General features: G+C 41.7%; 1 protein-coding gene across 1 annotated transcript in view; it reads left to right on the top strand.

Moving 5' to 3' along the window:
• The window catches only part of VPS50 (VPS50 subunit of EARP/GARPII complex), a 72,334-nt gene that overhangs the window by 21,845 nt on the left and 32,617 nt on the right, over positions 1–17,872 (top strand). Inside the window, exons 10-19 of the mRNA XM_083578561.1 lie at positions 3,185–3,227; positions 3,412–3,510; positions 5,488–5,628; positions 6,731–6,863; positions 7,794–7,885; positions 8,841–8,935; positions 9,687–9,785; positions 11,989–12,079; positions 13,467–13,643; positions 16,235–16,353. Coding sequence (XP_083434687.1) covers positions 3,185–3,227; positions 3,412–3,510; positions 5,488–5,628; positions 6,731–6,863; positions 7,794–7,885; positions 8,841–8,935; positions 9,687–9,785; positions 11,989–12,079; positions 13,467–13,643; positions 16,235–16,353 — 1,089 coding nt within the window. The remainder of the gene's footprint in view (positions 1–3,184; positions 3,228–3,411; positions 3,511–5,487; positions 5,629–6,730; positions 6,864–7,793; positions 7,886–8,840; positions 8,936–9,686; positions 9,786–11,988; positions 12,080–13,466; positions 13,644–16,234; positions 16,354–17,872) is intronic.

Raw genomic sequence — 17,872 nt, 5'->3', positions numbered from 1 at the left:
CTGGAAGAGTATCACGTTGACAGCACTTTCGGCCATCCATTAGACAGGAGAAGGGGGAGCTCCATGCTAGCAGAGTGATGCTGCTGTTACTTTGCAGGTACTGTAGTAGCAGATGGATGCCTCTGCCCGGCCCAATCCTGCTCTGCCGGCCGCATTTTTCAATAGGTTTTCTATTGCAAAAATGAGAAAAGCAGAATATAAGAATAATTTAAAAAATGAAATCAGTTGAGTTAAACAATAGTAATATAAATATGTTGTCTCGGACATGTCTCTCAAAGTGTATTGTGATTTATTTATTTTTTAAGTAAATACTGAAATTAGATACATCCATAATTGGAGTTTCTTTAATATTCTTGATTGTACTTTTTGCTGCTTTTTCCGTGCTGGCATGATATTGCTCCCTTTTGTTTCATGCCAGATTAAGGCAGGCAAGGATACAAACAGGGCCCACTTAATATGCCTTAATTAATTGGCTGAATAAAATGAATGCCATGAATTAACGTGTTGGCACAGTTAATTGCGTCTTTGAAAGATCAAATTGTTATGCCCAGGGATTGTTATATTTCATTTTGTCGCGCGTTATGGATTTGAGCTGTGCGCCGTGGAATTCTGTCAATTTGCTCTTGATATGAACAAAGCGAATTTGAGGTATATCACTCCCCTTCGCTATAATACACGATGCACCAAAGAAACAATTTGTGTGGAAAATAATCAGCTCTAGATGGAATGAATTATTCTCACAGGGTCTATATGTGAAAAGCCTGGTGTGGGAAAGAGTGGCAAGAACAAAAGGAGGTTTGTAAAATAAGCCTTCTTTTCTTTTGTTCCTCCTCCTGACTATATTTTCCCCACTATCGGAGATGGATCAAGTATTTTTTTTTAAATTTTTTTTTTGGATTTTATATGTTTTGTATCTGAAATGGATACTGCGTTCCGGTTGTACTATGCCAGAAGCAGAGGAAATGAATGTGTCTCCCATGGCTTTCACCATGTCTGCACCCAGCAAATACTCAGATATGTGTCCTGCAGTCCTCTGTGATGGCGCAGGGTGCCTTTCCCTTAGTGGGGGGGTGCAGGGTGCGCCAGCCATAGGCAGTGGCAGCATGCAACAACACTCATAGACTATTTCTGGCATGGTTTGTATCCTGTATGAATTCAAGGCCTAACCCAGCCTTTCAGGAAGTTACAGGGCCGTAAAGGTAAAGGGACCCCTGACCATTAGGTCCAGTCGTGACCGACTCTGGGGTTGCGGCGCTCGTCTCGCTTTATTGGCCGAGGGAGCCGGCGTACAGCTTCCGGGTCGTGTGTCCAGCATGACTAAGCCGCTTCTGGCGAACCAGAGCAGTGCACGGAAACGCTGTTTACCTTCCCGCAGGAGTGGTACCTATTTATCTACTTGCACTTTGACATGCTTTCGAAGTGCTAGGTTGGCAGGAGCAGGGACTGAGCAATGGGAGCTCACCCCGTCGCAGGGATTCGAACCGCCGACCTTCTGATCTGCAAGCCCTAGGCTCTATGGTTTAACCCACAGCGCCACCCGCGTCCTTTACAGGGCCATAGTAGGGAAGAAAACCTAACTCTCAGAGCTCCATCTGCTTACCTTTCAAAGGTGCCTCTTCTCCCTCTGGTGCGCCAACATTGCTTGAAGGTTTTTGCATTCCAGTACCATTCCTCCCTTTAGCATGAGAACTAAGACCTCCTCTAACAGTAGTGCTGCTCCATAGGTAGAAGAAGTGCCTTTGTAAGGTAAAGCATATAAGACTACGGAAGAGCCAAGACCATCTAGCAGCAAAGTCTCATCAGAGGGAAAAGAGGTGTCTGATTTTGCCAGAGGCTGGCACCAGACATGGTGCCCATAGGCTGCGGGTTCACCACCTAGAGCAAAGCTTTCCAAACTGTGTGCTGTGACACGTTAAGTGTGTCGGCTGCAGCGTGTAGATGTGTCATGCAAATGCCCCCCCCCTTATCGAGGATAAGGCTCTTTTCTACCCTCCAGTGTTGGAGGCATCATACCTCTGAATATCAGTTGCTGGCAGTCATGAGTGAAGAGAACTCAGGTATCATAGGTGCCTGGCTGGTTGACTGCTGTGAGAATTGGATGCTTGGCTAGAGGGGCCTTTGGCCTCATCCCGCAAACTTCTTCTTACTATGCAGAATTGATATATGTAGCACATTATGGTGCTGCTTTAAAACGTTTCTTTGGGGGTGGGTTGCCTTGCAAAATATTGAATGACCACCCAGGATTTTTCGTTGTACCTTTACTCATTAATTAATTCATGCATGCATGCATGTAACAAATTAACCGAAAAGTGCAATGTACAGAGCGCAAGTATTAAAATTCAGCATAAAATTCAGCACGCACACTTTAAAAAGACATCCATACTTTGGTTGCTTTTGCTGTTTAAACCACCCATAAAATACACAGTGCTCATTAACTGCGAGGCATCATTTCAGTGCATGTGGCTTAGCTGTGTTGCAAAATTAAGCTATTTTGCAATGCCTTCCTTAGCGCATCATTGTGATCATGAAGCTTAAAAGGGGGGGGGGAGAGAAATAACTGGGTTTTATAATAATACTTTTATTATTTCCTTTCCCTGATTTAGTTTTGTCATGCAATGCAAGTCTAGATGTGAGGAAAATTGCAATCTGGAAAATCCATCAGCTTTTGGTAGATTTCTGTTCAGGGTCTGAGCAAATGTCAAAATTTTGTCACAGAATGAAAGATTCTAAGATTCAGAGAGGATTCTTAGGGGTTGTATGGGACACACAGTAGGCTTTTCCATTTGGAACAGTTTCATGTGTTTTATAATTGAAATAGCTTTATTTGTTTCTAAAGCTGCATGTTTTATTATTGTAAGTAGTTCTGGGACCATAAGGTGAAGGGTGGGTAAGAAATCTTATATAAAAATAAATAAGCTGCGCACTTGAGCATGGACGCTTCTGTGTCTAATGGCCTACAGAGATGATTTGAGGATAATAGATCTCTTTTAGAGATGTGGTTTTGGCGGGTGGCGGGGTGTGTGTCTCTTCAGTCATCTTACAGCATTGCTGGCAGAAACTCTATTCTATAAAAGATCTGCCCAATTGCACTGATGTACCACAACATTCATCACAGCCCGAAACACTTGTATAACTTGTTGGCTTAGTTCTAAATGATCTAATGTTGGACTTTATTGTTTCGCAGTGAATTGAATTCAAAACTACAGGACACTTTGGAGCAAATTGAGGTGAGAATGCAGTCTATTGATTTTTTGACAGAGTGAATACCTTGGCTAAGGGGCGCTTCATCTGTTGAGATGATTATATTGCATTTTGCTTTCTTATGATACATGAATGTCTCCATATAAATCATATCTTTTCAATCTGTATAGCTATTTCATTTTACTGAATATTCATGACTTGACATTTTAGGAGCAGTTAGATGTCGCGCTTTCCAAAATCTGCAAGAACTTTGACATCAGCCACTATACCAAGGTGCAGCAGGCTTACAGACTACTTGGGAAAACGCAGGTGAGCATTTCCTGTTTGTTGTTATGTCTTGCTTATGAAGCAGGCTAGCTTGTCTTAATCATGTGAGCTATCTGCTTTGGTGGCGAAAAGTGCTTATAAAATAAAAACAACCAAAATGTTCAAATACATTCTCTGCAAACTCAGTACTATCTAACAGATTATAGGCAGGTTACTTCTGTCAATAGACACTAGTGATGGAATACATACAGACCCTGGGAGTAAATAAAATAAAAACACGACTGAAAGAAAATCAGTTCTCAGTAAATGATTACTCCCTTAGTGGGCTCATCCCTAGTTTGTTCAGCAGTTGAACCACCCAAGATGGATGCCTTGCACATGCACATATCTTGCTGTTAAGTGTAGCTAGCATTGCATCCAGTGTTCCCTAGTTGGAAATATAAATGTTTATGGCACATGCTCACTAGTTCTCTGGCTGGCAAACAGAATATATCTGGGCAAGAATGCTCAGGGTGTCTTGTGTTGGCAACCAAGCCTGGCTGGCTTTTGCTCAGTGGCAGGCTTGCCAATCACCTACTGCACATTTATTCTTTTCCTTCAGTCCGTTTCTTGGGTCTGCTTTCCTTAAAGGACCTCTCCATTTGTTGAACCCTGTTTTGGGGGAAAATATGATAATTGTGTGTTTGACTAGACCACAAGAGGATTTACTGTTCTCTAGTTTCACATTTGCAATAATCTTTTATAGTCCATTCATTTCCTTATCTACGGCTCATCTGATTTCCAGCTGCGTTATTAAGCCTTGGGTGTTTTCTTTTGTGAGGCTTATAGGCCCCTGCCTCACACATACAAACAGCCCACTAAAGGGTACTTTTCAAAATTACACCTGCTCTGCCACTTCCAGGTCCAGCGTTACTCCTTTTCTTTACATTTTGCTTCAGCAGAGGCTCTGTGTTATTTATTTATTTATTATTTCGTTGGTTCTTGGGGTAAGAGGAAGAGAAGATTTATATCTCCACCTATCCATAATAAAATTTGCAATAAGCAAAAACAAACTCACAACTAAAATTTTGCCCTGCAAAACAAACAGACTGCAAATCAGAAACAGGTTATAGCTCTGATTAAAACCACACTAAGTCACAATAATCCAAAACGCTATTAAAATCCTGGCAGAATAAAAAAGATACTCACCTGATGCCAAAAAGGTGGCAAGAAGGTGGCAGGCTAGCCTCTCTGCAGAGAGAGTTTCTTGATCTGGTGGTGCCACCACTAGAAAGGCCCTCCTCCTCTCCTTTGTAGTCTCACTTTGCTTAGTGGGGGACACCCATGCCAGAACCTCTGTTGATAAGATTTAGGTAGACATGTGGGGGGGGGGGTGAACTTTCTTTTAATCAGGTCCCAAACCATTTAAAGCTAGCAATTTAAACAGGCCTTGGGAGATTACTGGGGGCCAGTGCAGCTGGTAAAGCGTTGCTCAGTCCCGGTTAATAGTCTTTTGGCTCTGTTTTGAACCAGCCACAGTTTCTGAGCCATTTTTAAAGGCAATCCTACATACAATACAATGCAATAGCCTAAAAGTTACTAGAGTATGGGCAAATGTGTCTAAGTTATCTCCAACCAAGTACAGTGTTACCTCGGGTTACATACGCTTCAGGTTACAGACTCTGCTAACCCAGAAATAGTACCTCAGGTTAAGAACCTTGGTTCAGGATGAGAACAGAAATCGTGCTCCGGCGGCACGGCGGCAGCAGGAGGCCCCATTAGCTAAAGTGGTGCTTCAGGTTAAAAACAGTTTCAGGTTAAGAATGGACCTCTGGAACAAATTAAGTACTTAACCCGAGGTACCACTGTATGGTCATTGATGGCTTATCATCTGAAGCTGAAAAAGCCAGTAAGTGCCACGGAAGCTGCTTGAGTGTCTGAAGGCTGTTGCCTAGAATGACAGTCTGTGACTTAAGGAACAGGAACATGGAACTGGCTTTCCATTATGCATTAATGACTCTCCCCATCCTTTCTCTTCAGACAGCCATGGACCAACTGCACATGCACTTTACTCAAGCCATTCACAACACTGTATTCCAAGTTGTTCTCGGTTACGTAGAGCTGTGTGCGGGAAACACAGACACCAAGTTTCAGAAGCTTCAGTACAAAGACCTGTGCATGGTACGTAGTCGTATAAAGGCTTGGGACATTTTGTGTTTGCATGTATAGGCCACATTCGAAGAAAAAAAATGGCAAGGAATTTCTAGCAACTGATACTCAGAAGCATATTGTCTCTCACCATGAAGGTAGAACATAGTCATCAGGATTAGTAGCCAATGGGAGCGTTTTAAATGCTTCGTTGTAGTGGGGGATTTGGTGGGGGTGGGGATCATGGCTGGAAGGGAAGTGTTAACCCTTCCTTTCCTGTGCACTGACCCACCCTGGAAATGGCCCTTCTGCACAGCAATTAGTTGGGGGGGGGGAGTCAATGGGAGCTTTTAAGCTTTTAAGAAAGCCTAATGGATGAGTGGGGGAGGGACCCTTTGGGGGCAGTGGGTGGGGAGATTTTATCAAATACTTTTTTTCTCTAGACTTGGGTAGCTCTGCTGCATGAATGCTTCTCATCCATTAAAAACTGTGTGAGAAGAATATTGTGGTGTGAATTCACTCTTAGCAGCCTTTCCGTGAAAAGAATGGTTTATATACCAAATCAGCATCCTAGCTTATTTTGGACACTTCAAAATAATTCTTTCTTTCACTGAAGTGTTTAAAATGTTGCGCCTCCTTAATTTATTTAGCTTTATTGGCAGGACTGGAAGAACACTTCAAGTTTTGGAGTGCCAAAAACCACGGCGTTTTTAGATCAATGGTGTATTTAAAGCCCTGTTAATTGTTATGTACAACCTCTTGGCAAATTGGAAGTGTTCTTGAATGCGTTTAGGCTCTTCTGCCTCTTAACCAATACAAAATTAACTAATACTTTAAACTAAATTATTGGCATGTGCACTTGCCCATTTCGTTTGTTACTAAAAGCGAATGCCATGTGGCATTCCTCAGCTTGAAAGGGGAAAAGTGTGTGTGTGTGTTTAAAAAAATCTAGGGGATGGGGTGGTTTCCCTCATTCTGTATTTTTCTTTTCACTGTGTGTGACATCTACATATATGCCACATTTTACAGATGTTGTATGTGTGTATTTGTCATATTCCTTCTGCATACAAATTTTGCATTTGACAAAACTTAGAATGAAGAAAAACATCACAGATCTTGCTTGTATGTTCCTTAGCACATCACGTCAGACAGTTACATTCCTTGCCTTGCTGACCTCTGCAAAGCCCTGTGGGAGGTCATGCTCAGTTACTACCGAACCATGGAGTGGCATGAAAAATACGATCACGGTGAACCTCCTTCGTCTTCTGGTAGGAACTGGTTATGCTATCTGAATGTATTATCTGAATAAAATATGTATTTTGAGTTAGTTTCAGAATGTGAAAAATGTAGGCGGGGCTGTATGAACAATAGGACAAAAGCTCTTCCAATATCCATCAGGGTAACAGTAAGATTTGGAATCGGGAACCTGTATAAAATGCAATTTATGTTGTTTTTTTTTGTAAAAGAAAATTGTTAGGCACAGTTGATCTCTCTCAACCTACTATTTCAGGAGCTTTTTGAGGGATTTTGCAGTTGTTACCTCATGAAGCATTATAATAGTGAATATCTAGCCTCTGTGAACGCTCCGAAACTGAAATCCTAAACAAACTTTTTAGTGAGTAATCCTCCTGGAGAAAATGAGAATTACTTCTGAACAGCGCTGTTTTTCTAGAAAAAGAGGTGCCTGAACTCACCATGAATGCCTTCCTTGTTCTCTTAGAATGGCAATAGTGCCTGCCTGAGAGGTGCCGGAACTGAGTTCCAGTGAGTTCCGGTTGAAAAAAAGCCCTGCTTCTGAGTAAGCACACAAAAGGATTGTGCGGCACACCTTATTAGAGCATTATTGTTATTATTACTACTTTTTATGCCTTTGCTATGGAGGAACCATGTGTTGGGTGGGGGTGGTGGGACATTGTGTGTGTGGTGCATGTTGAGTGGGCCTGCTATCATCACCTCACTGCCCAGATCAGCCAGTCTTGGTTAATGCCCTTCATTTTAGGTCAGTGTGGCGGCATTGTCTCTGCCACATTATGGGATTTGGGGTGTGGGCTTGCTATTATTGTCGTGGAGTGTGAAGTGAGCCTAAAGGATGTGAAATTTTGTCTCACATTAAAATAAAGTGCACACGTGCTCGCATGCACAGAGTGAATCCCCCTTCCTTGTCGGCTTACATGTAAAACACATACATTATTTTCCAGATGGAAGCAACGTCATGGGTGCTGAGGAGACCAATTTTGACCGCAGCTACGTGAAAAAGAAATTGGAACATGGACTTTCGCGAATATGGCAGGTTCGTTTTAAATTGGCGAAATACTTTCCAGCCCCAGCAAATGCTTGTTTTTTAAAAACATTAATTGGACTTTTAGGAAAGAATGTAAAAAAACCCCATTATCTCTGGTTGTTCATAGCATCAGAGAAAAATAGGTTCGTTTCTGTCTCATAGTTTCATGTTCTTAAAATTGAGTTTAAAGAGCATGAAATGATGAAAACGTCAATTTCTCTTGAATGGACAGTAGATAGAACATTCTTTGGGAAAGAATGTTTCTCTTGTTGATTCCAGGTACTCCATTTCCCACTGCCTCCCTCTGGTTTTCTGTTTCCCCCACCCCAAACAGTACCTCTCCAAACCTTAGGATTCCCCAAGCCTCATGACACCTCCCCTCTTGTTCATGGATGTTTTGCCTTATAAAATGTAATGGTAGCAATGTGATTGCAAAACCGGTTAGATGCAGACTATATTATATATGGAGGCTGCAAGTTCTTCACAAATTAGAAGTAACTTTGAATAAACAACTTTAACCCACTCCTCAAGTGTTGGTTATTTGATTTGTTTAGATCCAGGACTGAGTCTCCCTCGAAAGGTTTCAGCCATTTATCATAGGTAGCAAATACATCAAATGCTATGAAGGCACCTGCTTCATCATAGAGTTGGAAGAGAGCTCAAGGACCATCCTAATCATGCTATATCCCCAGTAGCTGGCTGTCCAGCCTTCTAAGGCAATCTGCTCCACTGTTGAACAGTGCATAGTGTCAGGAAGTTGTGCCAAACATTTCGTCTAAATCCCTTTTCTTATCTTTTGAACCTGTGGGATTTGGGCCTATTGCTCTGGAGCAGCAGAAACAAATTTGCGCTGTCATCTATGTGACAACTCTTCAGATCCTTGAAGACGGCTATCATATTGCCTCTTAACCATATCTTCTGTAGGCTAAGCATACCCAATTTCAATATGTTTGCTTTTCTGCAGGATGTCCAGCTGAAAGTGAAGACCTATTTGCTTGGCACAGACATGTCTAACTTCAAATACGATGACTTCATCTTCGTCCTGGATATTGTCAGCAGGTATTTTCAGGCGCCATTTGTTCTGATAAAGAGACAAAGTGGAAGTTAACACAATAAAGCTTTTTGTCTGTGCATTGAATTCTAAGAGTTTTTTTTCAAATATTGTTTGGTTGCGGCAGGCAGCATAAGTCATAGCATGGCTGTTTCTTCACTTCTGTGCTATTTAAAATTGCTTCACTGATTAACTGGACTGGTTTTTCCAAAATCTGAGTCATTCTTGGTGTACTTTAAACCAGCCTTGCTGGGGCTGATTGCAGTTCTAGTCCAAAAGCCTCTGGCGGGCGCTAGGTTAGGAAATGCCGAAATAAACTTACGTACATTGCTTTACTTTGAGGAAACTGCATCTGCTTTATGTTCCAAATATTCTGATTTAAATCAGACCACTATGTTTTAGGAGAATCAAATGCCTTAATGTGCGTTGGAGCAATCTTAGTGTCTACTAGCCCTAGGTCTCATCTGCACCAGACCAGTAGGAGTCTTAACTGCATGTCTTTCTTTGAGGATCCTTCACCATTTTATGTTTAATCTGCTGAGAAAATTGTAGAAGTTCCTTGACTGAAATATAGCTTCCAGAGTTGAAGGAATGAGGATTGCTTTATACAGACAGATGGCCCACAGTATGAAAAGAGGATGCAGGCCGTTTTATGTGGGCTTCTCTTTCAACAGTGCCTACCTGAAGCCTAACCTGTAGTTGAAATGAGTACTCTAATTCTTGATTTGAATGTATAATCAGAAAATCCTCTTCCCGTAGGCTGATGCAGGTTGGTGAAGAGTTTTGTGGCAGCAAGTCAGAGGTTTTGCAAGAATCCATTAGAAAACAAAGTGTGAATTATTTCAAGAACTATCACAGGTAAGAGCTACAATAGTAGGCTAGTTGTTGTAGGAGGTCGATGTCCCTTTCAAGTTTTCAAGTCATTAAGTGCAGACCATAAATGCAAAACGTTTTATGTTTGCAAAATGAATGCTCTGTATAAAATGTTTAAATTTTATCAATGTTCTTTCTGAAAACTTTATTTTACAAGGTGCATAGTACAGTAAGCCTGCAACTTAAGTGGGGGCTTGCGTTCCATGGATCATGCCTAAAGCCAAGATCGTGTATAGTCAAAATGCATTGGGCTCATTGGCAGGTGGGATTGCCAAAGTCATTTTTCTCAGAACTCCACCATCTGTCTGTCTATCATCTATCTATCTATCTATCTATCTATCTATCATCATCTATCATCTATCTATCTATCTATCTATCATCTATCTATCTATCATCTATCTATCTATCTATCTATCTATCTATCTATCTATCATCTATCTATCATCTATCTATCATCTATCTATCTATCTATCATCTATCTATCTATCTATCTATCTATCTATCATCTATCATCTATCTATCTATCTATCTATCTATCTATCTATCTATCATCTATCTATCTTATCTATTTGCCACACACATAAAGCTGAATGCACACAAGTTAAATGTGTGCAAGTTGCAGGCTTACTGTAGTTTACTTCAATGCATTGGTGTTATGGGGACATATTTTCAGTAACATTTCCTGTAAATTCCTGTCTCGTGCCTGGTTCCCAGCTACTGTTTTCACTACATAGAAGCAAGGCTAGATTTGCCACAGGGACGGAGGAAGATGCCTTATACCAGGGCAGGCTGTTTGACCACCTGTGCACCTGTGTTGTCTAATCCAACTTGCAGGAGCACATCAGGGTCTCAGGTGGAGGTCTTCCATGTCACCTGCTCTTTGATGGGGAACCTTTGGCCCTCCAGATGTTGCTGAATGGAAACAGTTCCCATCAGCCCAAGCCACCATGGCCAGTGGCCAGGAATGATGAGAATGGTACTTCAGCAACTCCAGAGGGCCACAGGTTTCCTACACCTACAACTGGAGATGACTGAGACTCAACTGGGGACTTTCTTCATTTGGTCTGCCATTTGAGCTATTGTCTGTTGCAGGGAGAGCTAGCACTGTGCCCTCCAGGTGTCCATGGACTCCTAGCTCACATAATCTCTTGACTGTTGCCCATGTTGGCTGGGGCTGATGGGAACTGAAGTCCAACAACATCTGGAGGGCACCACATTGTGTACCCTGGTCTGCTTTAAATATGTCACTGCTTAAGTCTCTAAATGCTTGCTTCAGAGAATACTGCCTTTTCAAACACATAACAGAAAATATAGGGAGAATATTGTGACTGTTGAATATACAGGGTTTGGCAATTGCTGCCAAAAGGTAATTTTAAAATATTTATCATTGTTTTTGCATAGGCTATTGAGGAAGAAACTTGATCCATTTCAGTGCTTTTACCTACTGGGTAATAATTTGGACTGACGGTGATTGTTGCGTACTGATGTTGAATGGGTGCTGTAGAGATTTGATTGGCTAATGTTGTCTACAAAGCCCTTTGAAGATGTAGCAATTTCCATTGGACTGTAAAAATATTGTATGTGTATTAGAGCCTGAATCACCTAAAGCTTTCAGAAGTTTTAGGCTTTTGACTTCAAGTGGATACGGCTCTTACTCCTCATTGTGTGCTTTAATTAAGAACCGTTAGATACTTTTGTAGATGCATTAGTTCATAAGAGCTACCCAGCTGGTAGCTCTTTAAAGAGCATTGTCTTTGATTTGTTCATCTTGACATATGTAGACAGGTGAGCTATAGATACAGTGATGCCATCAAAAAGCTGTAATATAGAGATGCCATTAAGAACATTGATTTATATAACCTATGACATAGACTGAATGTATTAAGCAATTTTATTGGGAGGCAGCATTATTTTTGAGAATAAGTGTTTGAGTGCTGGGGGTGATAATTGACAACCTTACTCATAAAGGACCTTTCAGGTAAGAGTGGCTCAGGGATTCAGAAGGAAGGAGCTGGTAGATTTGCCTCTGCGATTTGGGAACTCAAGTAATACATGCCTTTTGGAAACAGAGCATGCCTTGTTGCCATATCACCAGCTAAAGTCTGATTTCTCCAGATCTTGGACTTAGGTTTGTGGCACACCATGAGAATGTTGCCTTTGCCTTTGCTGACACTAAACTTTGTTTCAGAACCCGCCTCGAAGAACTGCGAATGTTCTTGGAGAACGAGACGTGGGAGCTTTGTCCTGTGAAATCAAGCTTCAGCATATTACAGCTTCATGTAAGTCCTAGCCATGTTAAAAAGCAGGAATGGAACGAATGCTTAACATAAATGGTTAAGGCTACTTTGGCCAAGACTAACTTAGTCTTTAAGGTGCTACTGGAAGGAAAAATTTTTTTTTGTTTTGACTATGGCAGACCAACACGGCTACCTATCTGTAACTAAAACACAATGCAGTGATACCTTAAAGCACCGTATGCATTTTGTATTCAGAATGGAAGGACCAAATTTTAAAGGAAGTTCTTGGATGTGCAAGGTGTTTTTCACTTGCCAATAAGCTCTTTTTCACCTTGTGCTGTAAAACGACATGAGAAAGATAAAAATAAGTTCAAATGTGATGTTTTGCTTGTGCTACAGATTGTATGCATTGTCTTGCACAAATGGAAGCATGACAGCTGTTGTGGAGCCTACCTGCTAACAGCAGTGTGTGAACTTGGGGCAAGGTATATATGTGGGAGTGGTCTTTTTGTTTACTGGATTCAGCCCTTCTGCTGCCTTTGGACATCATTCCAAGCAATTGTCTTGTTTGATAAGAACAAGCTGCAGTGAACCTTGCACGTATTCCTCCTTTAGTGTGACTGTGAGGACTGGAAGTTATCACTTCTGATGGAAGCTTAGCACAGTTCAGCATGTTATACAAACCTAAACTATGTGTAATGTTAACTATGGCTTTTTTAAACAAGCAAGCTTCATAGCCAGTGTTTTGAATTTGGCTTGTTTAAGATGAACCACAGTTAACCTGAACCATAGTTTGTTAAGTCTGGATGATGGGACAAACTGTGATTAAACTGGAAGCAAAAGCTTCCAAACTTGCAGTTGCAGTGGAGCAATATAGGGAACATGAGGGTAACAGTGGCTCGTTCTTTTTATGCTAAACAATGGTTTTGCATGATGTCCAAATAGAGTCAGCATTTGTGCATCCCATGCTATTTCCAGCATTCAAGGTAGTGATAAAACCAGATGCTATGATAAAAAGAAAACTTGTTAAAATTCACTTTTAGCAGCCATTTATATTGATTGATTTTTAAGCAACTGTAAATGCAGAGGCATTGTAATTCTCATAATTTGCTTTTTAAAAAGTCTGCTGTAACGTAATTCATCACGATGCTTCACTAATGAACTTAATATGTGTTTTGAAAGTCTTTCATTTCCAAGCTGCAGGGGGTGTTTTGCCTGAAGTAATTGGGCAAGTGTGTTAGAATTAGACAAGCATCAAATTAATGGTTACATTTGCAGTCTTTAAAAATAAAATGAAATGAAAGAAGGAAAGCCATGTTAGCTGAAAGACAAACACCGCAGTGCTTGTCAAGAAACCGCTCCTTTATTATGTGGATCAATATTTAAACTGCATGGCAGAGCCTATAAATCACCTGTTTTGTGTTAATAGGAATTTAAGTTCATGGCACAGTCCCGTTCCCCTTCTGTGTCGCCAAGCAAGCAGCCTGCTTCAGAAATAGAAAGAACCGTAACTCTGTTTGAGCAGTACTGTAATGGAGGGAATCCCTTTGAAATCCAAGCCAACAACAGAGATGACGAGACTGAGGATGTGCTGGCTTCCAATGGGGTAAGGGAACACTCTGATGAGCTCTTAGTATTATGTGAGACACAGTGTTTCTAACCAGTTAATTTTCAAAATGGAGGTTGCAAAATAATAATACTTCAAACAGGGAATTCCCTGTCGACATGCCTGGTGTTACTGTCAAAATCTTGATTCAGGGCAGCTCAGTTGATAGAGCACAAGAATCTCAAATGTCAGGGTTGTGAGTTTGAACCCCACATTGGGCAAAAAGATTCCTGCATTACAGAGGGTCAGACTGGATGACCCTTGTGGTCCCTTCCAACTTTACAAGTCTATGGTTCCATGTTGGGAATCATAGCATCCTGGTTACTTAACACAAATGCTCCTAGACGCACCTGCCCACCTGTAAGAACCCAGTTAGAACCTTGGTCTATGAGGGAGATTGGGGTGACAAAATAGGACTATAGTCTCAGGACTATTTTGGGGGGCCTATCTTCCAGGACAGACTGGATTCACTCTGTAACGCAAACTCCAGGTCGGGAGCGGGTCATTACTAAATCTGTTGAAACTTGCATTCAGTTGATTAGATTATTTACTTGTGCTTTGGTTGACCTAAACTCTCTGTATAAAATTAAAAACGCATTTCTCCTCCTCTGTGGTACTCAGGATTTGTATACCTGTTCATCGGTGAACACTTTGTGCACCCGATGAAGTGAGGTCTGATCCATGAAAGCTTATGCCACAATGACTTTGTTAGGCTTTAGGGCTGCATAAGACTCCGTGTTGCTATTGCTGCTACAGACTAAAAAACTGGCCTGTCTGGAATCCTGCCCAGTTTACATATGCATCTTGTCTATAGCAGCTGATAGCTGAAGGGCAAATGAGCCTCTGCCACATAAATCCCATAGTGGTGGTTTAATTTTTTTCTTGTACAGTTCCTGATGAATTAATATTCAGATTCATGGTCAGTGTCAAGGATTGGCCTTTCTGTTGCTACAATGCGAGTCGCGTTGTGTTTTCCTATAAGTAACTGATTGGTCCTACTATCATCACGGAACTGACACATTCTCAGATCGCTAGGGGGCGCAATGATCACATATACCAGCAACTGGCTATGACTTTCTGTAAGTTGTAATATATATTTTCTGCAACCTTGTTTTGGATTGCCCATGGTAATACTGAGTTCTATTCTATTATGGAGGCTGACATATGTAGTTCTGCAAGGCTTGCTGTTTCACCTTGTTTTGGTTAGTACTTGCTGTGGTGCATCCCCACTCTCCAGGATCTGGATAATTAGTGAATTATCAAACTGCCATGAAAGTGAATTTGTACAGGGCTCTTTCTTTCTTTCTTTCTTTCTTTCTTTTCTTTTCTTTTCTTTTCTTTTCTTTTCTTTCGTTTTGTGTTCTCTGTGACACTTGGGATACAGAACATTCTGTGAGGAAGGAACTAGAACGCTGAAGAAAATGAGTTATATGCATGTTTTCCTCAAATTTGGTTGGGCAGTTGTTAGATCTGCAGACATTAAAAAATGAGTTTTATTAATCTTACATGTGGCTTTAATTTCTTGGACAGCACTTAGCAAATATTTTAAATTATGGTGGTTTGCAATTTATTATCATTTTGCAGCCTCTTATATTCGGATCAAAAGTTTAGTTGCATTGTTTCTCTTACTTAACTGAAAGCTGCTGTTGGTAGTGGTTCAGCGTTCAGCATTTTTCTTTCAAACAATTTATCACAATTATGCTTGTTTTGCTTAGATTTCTCGTCTGTCCCACCCTGTGGCTCATTCAATGCAGTGGGCTTGCCACTTAGGTGAGGGTTCAGTTTCAGGGGCCCACCTGAAAAGGCAAAATTGCGCAAAGTCGGGAACCCCTGGAATCGCCCCCTACCCCCATAAGGCAGAAGGCTGCTTACCGGGGTCTAGGGAGGTCGTGAGAGGGACCCATGATATTCCATGGGCTTTCCCATGACCTTCCCGGACTATGGTAAGTGAGGAGGCACCTTTCTTACCGGCCTCTAGGACGCTCTCAGAGCCCTCACGCCCCCTTCCTAGAGTCTGGTAAGGAAGGCACCGCCTTGCTTGCGGGGCTTAGGGAAGATGGCGGGAGGGCTCTGGAATGCTGTCAGAGCCCTCCTCTCTTCCCGAAGCCTGTAAGAAAAACTCACTGGGACCCAGTATGTGTGTGGGGTGTGTGTGTGTGAATAAATGGGGAGCAGAGAACAGTGGGTTTTCCCAGCTCTCCATTTAGTTATTTAATCCCCCACAATTGTAAGGTTACAATTGTGTAAAGAAAATGAGTGCAAGTTCCAGGCTGTCTATCTATCTATCTATCATCTATCTATCTATCTATCTATCTATCATCTGTCTATCCAGAACTGAATCTGACTAGTCCAGATATTATTTGCTGTGTGAAAAACCTATAGTACTGTAGTTGTCTTTTTTGAAGAAGAAGTTTTTGTCTGGTGAGCAAGGTATCTGCCACTCACCAGGGGAAGAATGACAGGAACAGTATCTTAACTTCAGACAACGTTGCTCCGTGTACGGAATTAAAGTCTAAGGACCACTGAGGCGTTTTATGTGCCTTCTGAGTTACTGCACAGGAGCTGAAAGCGCTTACGGTTTATTTTGATAGTATGAATCGGATGAGCAGGAAAAGAGTGCCTATCAAGAGTATGACAGCGATAGCGACGTTCCTGAAGAACTGAAGAGAGACTATGTTGATGAACAGACTGGAGATGCCCCGGTGAAAAGGTACCTTGAACATACATTTCATAACTTGTTTTTTCTGACATGCTTAAGCATAAACATATATACTGTCAACTCATCCTTAGTGGGACTTCGAAAGCCCCCCATGCATATCTTAAGGTAACTCTTTCTACATCCATTTGTCTAGCGAGGAACTCCCTATGTGCCAGATATGTGCCACGAAAGCCCCTGCGCAGTGCAGAGTATTCTGGGTCCATGTTCTAGGATGCCATCTGTTTAAAAGCAGGGATGCGTCATCTGCGACGCTCGTGTTGTTTTTGGACTCCAGCTCCCATCAGCCTCAGCCAGCATGGCCAGTTGTCAGGGATGATGGGAGTTGGAGTCCAGCAGCATCTGGGATAGCCACAGGATAGCCATCCTTGGTATAAAGAGAGAATTGCCTAGGCCTGTTAGTTGTTAACCATGTACCTGTGTAAACTGAGCATGCATGTTAAAGGACAGGAAGCAAGCAAGCTTCTACAGCTGCTCTTGGCAGTGATGGGCAAGTGATGGTTAAGCAAAGCTTGTCTGCTATTACTGATCTTCTCACTAGGGAACCCTTGATAGTCAACTGAGGAACTCCGGAACACTGTTTGGAAAAGCACTATTTGACGTTCATGCTTTTTATCAGCCACCTTGGACGTTTTTTAAACTGTTACAGGGGAAAGCCCCACATCTGGTTGTGACCTGCATTAGTTCTGAAGGTGGTGGTGGTACCCAAAGCAGAGCATCTGACTATGTCTAGAGAGCAGCCAGGTTTCATATAGGAGCAAGCAGTCCTTCTCTCAGCAATGGCCACCAGCTTGGATGGGTTTAAAAAAACCAATTCATGGAGGATAAAAGGTTGTCAGAGGCTCCTAAATCTGATATCTTTGTGTTCTACCGCCACTGTTGGAGGGAGTATGCATCTGAATTTCAATTGCTTGGAAACCACAGGAGGTGAGAGCACTGTTGTACTCGGGTCTGGCTTGCTGGTTTCCCACAGGCATCTGGGTTGGCCACTGTGAGAGCAGGATGCTGAACAGGTGCGCCACTCACCTGATCCAATAGGGCTCTTCTGATGTTCTTAGATTAGAGAAGGTGGAGATCTAAAATGGGTGGAAGCTGCACAACTCCGTTTAGCATCTTACAAGGCAGATTAGTAACAACGTGGAGGCAAATGAATGCTGCTTTGGGAATGAGAAAATAGATCTTTGCAAATGGAGGCATTAGCATTAGAGCTTTTACATCCACATGATCTTCATAGCTAAAAAGTCAGCAAGAGTTTTGCTTGGCCTTTGTAGCTCCGATAATTATTCCATGAAGAAATTAAAATGCTGCACGCTCCAGCTAAAATAAAGCCATTTATCATTTTAAGCGCTTGGGCTAAGACCTTTTTTTTTCATCCTTTTGTTAATTGGCAAAATTGAAATTAGGCATGACTTCAGTATGACTTAATTACTAAGGGTATGAGGTGATAAATGTATTCCTGTTGTAGAAGATAGATAAACAGGTGTGGAAGCCCAAGGCTACTAGGAAGCGATGC

This window comes from Podarcis filfolensis, assembly GCF_964270895.1.
Source record: "Podarcis filfolensis genome assembly, chromosome: 12".
NCBI classification, from domain to species: Eukaryota; Metazoa; Chordata; class Lepidosauria; order Squamata; family Lacertidae; genus Podarcis; species Podarcis filfolensis.
This window is presented reverse-complemented; position numbering and strand designations above follow the sequence as displayed.